Source organism: Larimichthys crocea, chromosome III (genome assembly GCF_000972845.2).
Source record: "Larimichthys crocea isolate SSNF chromosome III, L_crocea_2.0, whole genome shotgun sequence".
In the NCBI taxonomy this organism is placed as follows: domain Eukaryota; kingdom Metazoa; phylum Chordata; class Actinopteri; family Sciaenidae; genus Larimichthys; species Larimichthys crocea.
The window spans coordinates 50,990,989-51,003,375 of NC_040013.1; the positions used below are offsets into that span (position 1 = coordinate 50,990,989).

The 12,387-nt window shown below is 39.6% G+C and overlaps 1 protein-coding gene across 1 annotated transcript; it reads left to right on the forward strand.

The window, feature by feature from the left end:
* Window positions 1-525: 525 nt before the first annotated feature.
* On the forward strand, window positions 526-10,659 carry arrdc1a (arrestin domain containing 1a; the record flags this gene model as incomplete). Its single annotated transcript, XM_027274651.1, has 7 exons — window positions 526-707; window positions 6,185-6,295; window positions 6,618-6,668; window positions 8,107-8,261; window positions 8,897-9,079; window positions 9,853-10,029; window positions 10,180-10,659. Coding segments are annotated over exons 1-7 (1,275 nt in total), but the record flags the coding sequence as incomplete, so codon positions are not given.
* Between the last annotated feature and the right edge of the window lie 1,728 nt (window positions 10,660-12,387).

Here is a 12,387-nt window from a genome sequence, read left to right on the forward strand (position 1 = left end):
CTGATATCTTCACTCAACTCAGACACTCACTTTTAAAGGATTCAACATCTATGAGTGTACAGCCATGCTGGTGAGCCTGTGGGGCTCCCTTGAGCTAAGGGCTATCATGAGCGTGCTAAGACATCAGAAAACCTTTCAGCTGTTAATAGTTTCACCATTTCCCCAGTTCACATTGAGCAAGAAGAGGAGTAAGTCCTGGGCAGTTCACCAGTTTATCAGACTCCCATTCACATACAAGCTCCTCAAAGAAAGGCCCCAGCCGGCCTTTTTGCTGTGAGGGGACAGTGTATACCTGTGCCTACCTGTGTAGGCATGATGGGGAAGGCGTATTTTAGCAATACAGTCAGGTGATGTATTGTCAAAACATGATGTCATGAATCATAAAAGATTCTATTGTATCTCTGTGTAATGCATGTGTCATGATTTATTGTTATTTTATTTTCCATACACCTGATCTCATCTCAGAGAGGTGCCGTGACGTCACTTGCAAGTGGGCGTGGTCGCAGAGCCGTAAATGTGCGTGTTGTTGGTGGTGCGCACAGGTGATCGTCAGTCAGTCAGTCAGGCTCGCTGTGGATCGGGGGCGAACATGGGCAAACTTCAGCAGTTTGAGATCACGTTTGACAAAAACAAAGTGGTGTACAGTCCGGGAGAGTCTATTTCTGGAACCGTGACAGTCAAACTGGGCCAGTCGCTGCAGTGTAAAGGTAAGAGTCCGCTAAAAGTGCGCGTATTTCGCCGACGTTTGCGCACCTGGTGGGAAAAAGTCGCCGTCTCTAAACAAGGAAGTAACGCTTGGAGATTTAGTCAGGGTTGCATGGAGTGTCATTCAGGCCTCTGACTTTGGAAATAGATTGTCTTATTTGAAAAATCCATGTAAAGTCGATGTTCCCACAGCATGAGTGCAGTGAAGGCCTCCTCTAACATTAATCCTGGATTTCCGTGAGAGATTTTAATGAGACCTAATTGTTAAATGTGGGTGTTGTTCCTTATTGTATGTACTGAAGTCATTAGTCTCCCCTTCACACAGAAATATAGAGTACCAAACAGACTCATATCTTTGTTGGAAATATTGTATTTTCTCTGTGATCGGTTCAGTTTTATATTCCATCATAAAGTCCTGTGAAAACCACACCTCTCCAGTAGGTAAACATTTCAGAGGGTTGAAAACCTGTTTCCAGACAGGCCATTGTGTTTCCAAATGATTTGTTTAGTCTAAAAGGTGAGAACCACATTTGGAGATCAATGGTTTTGATTGGAAAGCTCAGAACAAAAATCTGGTGGGGAAATAATAAAACTTGTTTTTTATTTATTGGCATAAAATAAATCAACTGACTCTAACAAATACTGGAATGTGCTTCAAAAATATCCACTGATCTATCCTGTATATAAGTTTCTGTTATGTAACATGCACTATATGAACTTGTCAGTGTTATTCCTCAGTGCTCATGTTGTCTCTTCTGGGTCCTGCTGGGTTTCTATAGTGTGATTCTCTTTGTGAGCTAGAGGTCAGAAAGATGTTGTAGGTTTAGTTTCAAACGCGTCATGTGTTGGAGCCGTTGGAAATGTTGGATCAAATAGCCAACAGGTGTCGACTGCAGCAACACAGCTACAGCAACAAGTCATCTGCTGACGGTAATTCACTTCTTAGACATACTCTAAGAAGGATTGTTATCAGTTCCGATGAATCTCCTGAATGATTTAGGAATTCATTGTTTTAACGAGAGTTAAAGAGTTAAAGAGTTAAAAATGCCCAGCTTGGTTTGTCCAAAATCTAAAGTATTCATTCACTCTATGAAAGAAACATGACTCAAATGTTAAACAAAGAGTCCATTCTTTGATTAAACAGAAAATGAGGAGGTGACAACATCAGTGATTTAACTTATTTGCCAAGAAAAAATGCCAAACTTGTTCTGCTTCCAGCTCCTCTGCTGAACCAAAGACAGAAATTTGAATACAGCTAGCAGTGAAACATTTGACTTTGAATTTCAAGGAAGTCTTTTTAAAAAACAGATTTGTTTCTGTCATCTAACAATAGCTTTGTGGTTTCAGAGTAAACCACAGTCCTGCCCTGTCCAGAGTTGTTAATGATCTTAAAATGAGCTCAGAAAACCATAAAGTTTCTATTCTGGAAACTCCTGACCTCAGTGTAGCCTTTGATACTGTTTACCATACACCTCTTGAACACCGTTTAGGCCTGTGAGGCACAGTCCGTAACTTCTTATCTTACTGGAAGATCGTTTTCTGTGTCTGCTGGAAACTTTGAATCAGATGAAGTAGGCATTCTATACGGAGTCCCTCAGGGGTCAATTCTAGGAATTATCCATAGCCATTAATTACCTGTTTCTCATGGCTGATACAGATGAGATAACTGTGACACGTAAATTCATACAGAATGTTTTCAAAGTGATAGGTGGCAACAACGGGGGTCCAAGCAGATTGGGAGCATTGGGATGCTTCTTTCTTAGTAAACTGGTGGGACTGGAACTTGAACTGTTGATCTGTAAATTCAAGAGAAGGTGGCTTGTTGTCTGCAGCACTGACGAGGATATGCAGCCCTGAAAATGTGTCTTGAGGTCGACACATTTGTAAGTCCTTGCAGAATTTTGAAAATGACCTGTTTTGATAAAAAACTGGATTGGCTTGTATCATCGAAACAGACTTGGATGTTAAAATTGGACCATGACTATCTGTAATGAGAGTAATAGGACTGAGAAATAGGGAAAGTGAGAAAAAAGTCTTAAAATTTCACGTTTTTAGAGCAGAAGACCAAACTGTTTTTGAAATAATTGCTAAACCGTTAATTTGGTTATTACAGCTCCACCTTGAGCATAGAGGTCAGTGAGTGTAATGGGTGGAATTTGCAACCAACCTGCCCATTTTGGTGATTTTTTTTTAGATCTTTTTTTATTGTGGAAAAATGTAAGAATAATGAAAACAAACAATAAAAAGCCAGCAAAGCTCTAAAAATGAAGAAATATTCAGTCATATTTAAAAGTTTCACTTGAAGTAAAATTTTACAATTGAGTAGCAAAACCAAAAAATGAAATGTAACATGTTTGGCATTTGAAAAAGTAAAAAAATGTCAGTTGTTGCTGTAAACTAAATGATAATCGTGGGAAAATGGGGCATCTTTTACTTTGTATCAGGTAACTCTGAACACAAACAGAAACTAAAGGAGGTCAAACAGTAAAAAAAGGAACTTGAACTGGAAAAGTGAGTGAACGGCTCTTCCAGTTCAGAGCAACATCTCATCTAAATGAAATTCAACCTTCCATAGTCTTCACCGTGACAAAGTGCCACACGATAGAGCAGGCATTTGAATGGAAAGCAGTGTCTGTGGACTTGCTGGGAGCATTTTTTCTGTGTTTGGGTGTTTCTGTTTGAATGCTTGCGGGGCCTCCGGTCTGTTTACATTCCTCTTCAGGTAAAACTGGTCAGACTGTCAGCTTCCCGGTGGAGGTAATAAACTCCCTCACCATGCAGCAGGTTGAATCACTGATGGAATATGAAGTGGGTTTGGTCCTGAGATATCAGACACATTACTTGGCAAATATTGACACTGCATTAAAAATCAAAAGTGTTTCAGTCGTTGCGGTACACTTTGGATGTATGACAGCTTACTAAAGGACTGTGTGGAAAAGAAAAATGTTTATAAAGTAGTTTATAAAATAGTTACATTTTATTAAACATACTAAATAAAATGTAAGTGGACATATGCTGTTGTTGTTCTGACTCTGAAGGGAAATCTGTACTACATATTGCAGACAACAGTTTGTGTTTGTCCCTCTCTTGTTTCCACATGACAATGTGGGTGTTTTTTCAGTGAGGTGTGAAAGCACCTGCCTGGCCTGCCCAGAGCTCTGACCTCAACCCCAAACAACATTGGTGTGACCTCTGCATTCACGCTGCACACCTTTTAGAGCTTAATTCAGATTTATTGTTCCGATCAATGTTTTGATTAGTAACTTGTTATAAGCGCAGTGGAAGCAGTGGTTGCTACTTTTGCATGGCGGCGTGTGGATATGGATTCAGAGACAGGAAGGATGGTAACATGAACGGCTACACACAAACAATTTGGGCTGAATGCTGCTGCTTTTAATCTGTCAGCAGCTCTCTGCAAACACAGAATTGTGACGAGTCAATCAAGAGTTGCATAAAAGTTGCATTCATTTGGTTATGTTCATGTATGTATGTATGAGAGTGCGTTGTAAAGAATCTGAAAACATACAAAAGCGTTCCAAATCAGAGTTGACAATTCTGAGATCTCATGTGATTTGTGGTGTTCACACTGCTCAGAAGAAAACACATGAGATCGCATTTGGGCCACTTGTAGCAGCCAGGTTTCAAAAGTGTGAAAGTCTGCTGGATGCAGTTTGTTTGTGGTATAATTTTCATAATGAGCATATCCTGCAAATATGTTTTGGTACATTGACTTAGCTTGTTTAAAGCTCATATATATTTATAATATATTTTTAAGCTTCTTCCTGAACTCTGAATTCTCCTTTATCTTTTCTGTGTTGAAGCTCATTTTTGTCCCCAAATATAAATAAAAAGACACATGATTCAAAAGCTAACTTGCTGTGCACTTGGCAGAGATCAGGTTTACTCTTATCTGTTTTAAATAATCAAATGACTGATGACATCGCTGTGCCGTGCTGTGTAAGTACTGTGTGTTCTGTTAAATACAGTTATGCTGGCAAACTTGCACTAAAGCCAGTCTTTTATTGACTGAAATGAGTTCACCAAGAACACAAATTAAGTATAATTTAATCTCCTGTGTACGTTGAGACCACTAGCCAACATGGTTTTTCTTAGTTCCCAGAAAGTAGGGAACCTCTTTATTTGTTTATTTGCTCATAACCATAGACACTTTAATAGATGACCCTGTTGAACACTGACAAACTGAAGTGAATTATTAGAATCCATCTTTTAAACTAATTTTCACAACTGCTAGAGGTCAATTGAAATATCGAAATCGAATAGAGCGTTGGACACAGGCAAAAAACATTATGAAGTTCAGTATTGGCAAATACAAAATTTCAGGAAAATAGCAAATAAAGATATCAAAATATTCAAATGCATAGTGGATCAAAGCAACATATGCATATTAGTCATCATTAAAAGCTGCTGACTCATGCATTGAGTTACAATCACAATGCATCTATGCTCCTACAATCTGGACATAATTATTATTCCAATTATTGTGTAATTTATTTATTTTTGAGTTTTGCAAGTATTTAACACATCAGTAAACAATACTAATAATAATTAACCAAAAAATAATAATGTAGGTTTTTATTTTGTATTTTATTTTACAATGCTCAGAGGAAATTAAACATTTTACATACTTCACATATTTAACAGAGACATGGAAAAAAAGACAGCCTTGACGTTCTCCTGACTTTCCTGGTTGTTCACTATCTCCAATACAAGATGCCATCACCTTCATCCATGGATGCATTGAGGGCTTAAAGTCTAGAGTTAATTAAAGCTAGCTCTGCTGGACTAACTTGTATTGCAATAGCCTCATTTGCAATTTAATTGATTGTTTTGGGGCATGCTCTTTCCCAATCAGTGTCTTGTATGTGCTCCTGAATATCCAGTCATCATGCCTCTTGCCTTTTTGGGTGTAGAAGTGTAAGATTTTCAAGACACAATAGTAGAGGTTCAGATATTATGTTTTGATAATATACAGTGTTTCAGATGGTGATGATGTTCACACTGCAGTGATCTCAGGGACTTTTAGTTTATTTTTCTCATGTATTTTAAAACTGGCTTGTTCTAAGGAAATGTTTTTTCTTCTATGTAGTTCCACATTGTTTGCACTGCATCATGAGTCACACATGACAGTTTCATGTTTATTCAACAGGTGAAAATGTTCAGACAATGGTTACCACATATATTTTGGGGGGTGGGGGGAAGAATAGAACTCTTACTTTCACAACCTCGTCTGCTGGGTTTGATACAGCCAACATGAACATGAAATATCTTGCTTCTCTCGTCGTCAGTGTAACTAATTTGTAGGGTTCTTTTTGCTTCTGCCCAGAGAGGAAATGACAGTAATGACAGTGCATAATGACATAATTTCCTTATGAGAAGTGTTTCATGCTGCAGTTGCTTAGAAATGTCTCTGTGACTCAAACATTCAATGCACTGTCTGTTTGTGTTTTCCCATCTGCAGCCATCAAAGTGAACTGCAATGGTTTCTGTGGTGTCACCACTAAGGTAAATGACACGGCATGGACTCTGGAGGAACAGTACTTCAACAGCACCATCTCTGTTGCAGACAAAGGTATGCTGCTGAACAGCTGAAATGCTAAACTGATTAATCCGTCCTGCAGTCAGTTTCAGAACTGCACTCGACCATATCATGACAGTTTGTATGACCAAAGTGTGCAGTCACAGACTAGAGAACTCAATTTGCCTTAAATCTATAATGTCATTGTGTATTCATGGTATGTTCTTATTTTGTTCATATTTGTTCTGTGAGGCACATAGAGCCCCCTCCTCCTCCTCCTCCCCTGAGGCATATCCAAGGCCTGGTGGGAAACAGCGGGCCGATTGTTACTGTTTCCACTCATGGATGTTATCTGTGCTCTCTGTGTCCCGTACAGGAACCCTGAAACAGGGAGAACACAAATTTCCCTTCAAGTTCCTCATACCAGGTAGGAGCGTGGAGTGATGGGATGAACACTTGTCACTGCATTCTTTCCTATGTTTGTGTGTGTGTGTGTGTGTGTGTGTGTGTGTGTGTGTGTGTGTGTGTGTGTGTGTGTGTTTTGTCCTCTCATTTCACAGCCTGACAGACACGTCCTGGCATGCTGACATTCATCCTGATTCTCTTATGGGGAAGGATGAGACTCTTATCCCATTATTCGCTGGAGCTTATGACTGTTGTGGGAAACATTGCACTGATTTCCAGTATTCGTTTGAACCAGCTCATCTTATTATACTAAGGCGGGTATAGAGACAAAGAGTTAGTGGAGACCAAAAGAGAGCTATAAGAAAGCTGAGTGTTGTACTTGGATTCATCAGGTGGACACAAACATGACCTTCAGTTCAGTGAATGCACATGTTACTTCATGCCTGTAAGGTGTGTAAACTCTTAGCTACAAGGGGTGGCGGTCACAGTCTGTCAGGGGAACGGGAGAGTGGTTGGTTCAAGTCCAGCACGGAGCAATCAGTGTGAAATGTTCACAGCAGCTTACTTCACTGTCCACCAGGATACATTTTCTCCACAAATGATGATCCACTTTTCACCATTATTATCAGTTATTTTATGGCAGAAGGTCAAAGCGCTAATCCAAAGAAGGTTCGTCTCTCATGCAACCATTTTTTTTTTCTTCAAGAAGTCATTTCACTTCTTGCACGTCATGATATCAGCAGCTATCAGTTTGTTCCACTTACTCACTAACCTGTAACTTGTAATCTGCAAGCACTCCCTGATGACACATCAGCTTGAACAACAAAAAGGCGATGTTGACTGTAGGCAAACCACAAGTTCATTGTTCTATGATACTGAGAGATTTGATTATGTAATATTACCGCAGTGTTTCTAAGAACTGGTTAAAAAAAAACTGATGTATTACTCAAGATCATGAGGAAGTTAGATCATGAGAAAACATGTTGGTGTCTTATGGTAATGAGAATAACTTATAAGAATTGTCTAACTTTTATTTTGGTAAGCATTTTCAGAGTCTTGGGGAACATGACACTTTGTGCCTAACCTCCTTTGTTACCGTGGTTAATTATGATGGGCTCTCACGCACAAAGGGACACAAGCAGCCCTTGTGTTTAGCCTTCGTCAGGCCTCTTACCTGCTGCATTTTTTTCCAACATTACAGAAACTCAAAAGCAACCCAACCGGTCTTTTTTTTACTGTCGTTAATCTAAATCTGTCATTTGAAACGTGTTTGTACTTTCACGACTAGAGTGCCTGCAGGTGTGTCATAGCACTCTCTGGAGTCTTTGTTTTCATGTTTACATGAAAAGTCAGGAAAAAAGTATAGAATATATATGAGAATAGAAACTGCGTAGTAAGCTTGTTGTAAAAAAATATTAGTCTGTATTTGCTCTAATACATATTTGACTTTCTCCCCACAGACTCTGCCCCGACATCTTATGAAGGGAACTATGGTAAGATCATTTACAGAGTGAGAGTGTTCATCGACACACCGCGATTTGCCAAGGACTACAACACAGAGAAAGCCTTCTACCTGCTAAGGCCTCTAAATCTGAACGAGCTGCCAGACATATGGGTGAGATTCGTGATTATGTTTAAAGACACCCCAACATTTCTTCATGTTCACTGAATCCTTATATAAACAGAAGTGTAGTTTTTATACCTTTTATCTGCTCAGCACATGTGCAGTCCCTCCATATGTATACTGTGGGTTGTTGTAGATGTGTTCAGTGAATGCAGATTTCCGATTTTGTCTGGTGCAGGCACAATGGCACCACCAGATGTAGACAGTCATTGTTTTGCAATTTTCTGGTCAAGACCAACAAGGCGAGCCATTTGCCATTTAATGTTGTAGCATTTAAAAGCAAAACCATCAGGAGTGCTTTGGTACATAATTCCTTGCTAAAGTAACTTAGAACCCAAATGATTCATTGAGATCTGGATTTTTTGAGAGCGTAGAAACACACGCAGAAGATATGTAATGCTGACTAATATGTACTTGACACATTAAAATGACAGCTGTAGACTACTGACTATCTTGAGCTACTTGCTCAAGCTGTATATAAAATGAATAAAAGTTTAACTGGGAGATTCCAACAGCTGAAACTGTTTGATGCAATCAGTCCTGACTCTGTTGGTCTTGCTGAACGACAAAAAACCTTTACCAATGTGTGAAGTATTCCTTAACAAATTCTGTCTGTCTCCATACAGGGAACCTGTTCATCTGCAGTGACTCAGCAGTTCACTTACATGCTCATGAAAACGGGCACGGTGGTCATGAAAGCCCAGACCAACATGAAGGGTTACACACCAGGCCAGATCATCCAGGTGATGACCAACATCCACAACCAGTCTGGGAAGAACTCGGGCAACATGGCGGCCAGCCTGATGCAGGTAAACATACAGCTTTTTGTTGACAATAAAAAGAATAACATGTAGAAATATTATCAGCCATATTGTTTAATATCAAATTATTGGTAATGGTGCTCTCAGGAATCTCCTCTCAAATGAGGCATAATGTCACCAGCCAGTACTTATACCACATATGTTATTATTATGAAAGCTTTAAAGTTACTGGAAGTGGGCAGATTGGTTCAGAGATTTTCTGTTTCTGTTTTGGTTCCTTGTTTCCAGCAGCAGCTCTGATAAACTGTACACTACCTGCCCATCACCAGCACACATACAGACAGACAGACAGAAACCAACATCATATACTGTTTAAATAAGAATGGACATCTTGGCAGTCTTGCCTTCACTGGCTCCACCTGTTGGTGGAGACCAAACCAGATCTGAAAGACAGTGAATACTAGACTTGCATTAGACTTTTGAATGTTAATGTTGCTCTGTGTCTGCCGGATGTATATCTAGGCATCTGTTTGTGATCCAATAATCATGTCAACTTTATAAGGTATTTATATGCCAGTTTTATGTCATTGCTTCATGTGATTTATTTATTAATAGATTGAGAATAAAAGATGAACTACAAATGCAGAAACACTTTGATGAATGAGGTGTCAGACAGCAGCTGATTCTCTGTCTGCTGGAAGGGGCACACTAATAAATCCTTGTGTTTTACGTCAACTGCAGTTGTGGAAACTGTCGAGAAATTGTACTCTGCAGTCACTGTGCACAGTTTATAAAATCCCTGTGTCCATGTGTGTTTTCAGAGAGTGACCTATGAGACAAAGAAGCCCACCCATGACGTGAGGACAATCGCAGAGGTGGAGGGTGGTGTGGTGAAAGCCGGCAAGGAGGTGGAGTGGAAGGAGCAGATCATTGTTCCTCCTCTTCCTCAGTCCTCCCTCGTTGGCTGTGATCTCATAAAGATCGAATATTTTGTCAAAGTACGATATGCTCAACCTGTTCCACTTTTAAATGTCCTGTAAAGTGGTTTGTTTATGTTTTTGAGCATTCACGTATCTCCTTCTTTAAATGTCACGGAAGTTTCACATGTTGATCTCTAACTAACATTCTCTTTTACTCTGATTACTCAGGTCAGTCTGAAATCTCCAGACGTCATGTTGACGTTACCCGTCCACATCGGGAACGTCTCACTCGACAACAAATTGCAAAAAACAGCAGCTCCTCCTTCCTCTGCTGCAGCTGAAGCTACATCAGCCCCTACCTCTACCCCCGACACTTCAGCCTCCACCTCTGCCACCACCCCCACACTGCCCCCACGCCCTGCCCCAAAACCCGCTCCCCGTCCTGCGCCTCGCGCAAGGATATCCTCCCATAATTCCCCCAGCGCTCCTCCAGCTGACTACCACCAGGGAGCAGAGGGTGGGACTCCAGTGAACGATGGCTACCCCAACAAGCGCCAGTCTCAGCTGGTGTCACCACATGCTTTCAGCTATGCCCCAGGCCTGTTTTTCTCCCAGAACCAGCAGAACAATGGGCCTGCCACTACACCCAGTGCACCCACAGCACCTTACCCAACTGAGGGTGCTAGCTCAATGCCACCACTACTCATCTATATATATCATATCTATATATATATATATAATATATATATATATATATATTATCTATATATTATATATATTCTCTATAATATATATATATCTACATATATATACATACATACATACATACATACATACATACATACACACACACATACACATACACACACACACACACACACACACACACACACACTCTCACTAATTCATTTGCTGGGAAAAGTTCCCAACATGAAAAAATGGACCACATTTACATTTTTAAGCTATTAACCTCTTAGAGCACAGAGTGACCACAACCAACCAACACCTTTTATCTTTACTGTGTGCCAAATTTGAAGCCAGAGAATTTCTGGCAGACTAAATTTTCTGAACTCAGTATTCAGAGTGGTGCCGTGCCCTGGGTTTTACCTCTCAGGACAAATACTGTACAAGCTGCCTAACCGATTGGTGAAATTTGTTGCCTGCGATAAGTGCATTCATAACTCAACGCTAGAGAGTAAACATAGTTATATTATAAAGAGTACGATCTAGACTTGCTCTATATGGAAAGTGTCATGAGATAACTTCTAAAATTGAATTAAAGCACAGAGGAAGGTCTTTGTAGGTAACACACACATACTGTATATGATCAGTTATCAGGTTTAGGCTCAGTGCATTAACAATCTGACAAAAGTTTGCCTGTGTACTCACCAGCTGGTCTGATGTTTCCTCACAGAGGCTCCTCCTTCTTATGATGAGAGCTGCAACACATGAAGTGCACGAAGAGCAGCAACCTCCCACCTCGATGACATCCATCGATTCACTCCGATATCAAACAAAATGTTGAACTAAAGCTGCGATTCATGTACCATGTTGATGCATTTCCAAAATAAGAGTCCTGTCATTTTAAAAGGTTGTAACTAACTTGAACAAAATGATGGTAAGACACAGGACGCCTGGTATTACAAGGGTTAAATGGTTTCAAGCTTGTATGAAAGAGAATCAGAGTTCTGGTTTGTAGTGGAAGTGGATCGATGTTGAACTCTGTTGCCCAGTGAACATGTACCTTTACTTATCTAACGGGATTATTCTCTTCTTCAGACCAGCCACAGCCAATCAACAGCCTTTTTTTTTAAAAATCAGTTTTGGTGTACTTTTAGCACTTTGAATGAAAAAGAGGGACAGGATGCAGATTTGTTTTCTTTGCTGTTCTTTGTTGTTCTTTGTACAGTAACAGGAGTCATATTTTTAGTTGTGGGTTATTCAGATGGCATCTGTGATGTCAGTTATAAAAGTTTGTTGCATGAAAACCTGGACAAAACAAACCATCTCCTGTAGCCTGATATTGTTCTTATTTTATACAGGTGAACTCATTATTCTTCTGGCCTATTTTTCATTTGTTTTGAGTTTTAATATTTAAGACCGGATAAAATGGTTTGTTTGGAAAGATCTTTTTTTAAATTTCCTTTTGATCAGGGGTTATCAATTTTATGATGAACAATATAGATATTGCTGTTGCAAGATGATTCAGTTCAACATCTTAATATACATGTTCAAGTTCCAGGTCCTTCAGCTGTGTAATGGCTTCCTGAAAGAAATTGTGTTACATAGTATATCCTCTTTGGTTTTCTACATGCCAGACATCTTCTGTGTCTGAATTGTTTTAGTAGTTGTATAAATATGAGACATCACCCATTTATCTTAATCATAAAGTTTTGTGAATATGTTTTTATATGTCTCGATCCAGTTCATCAAACG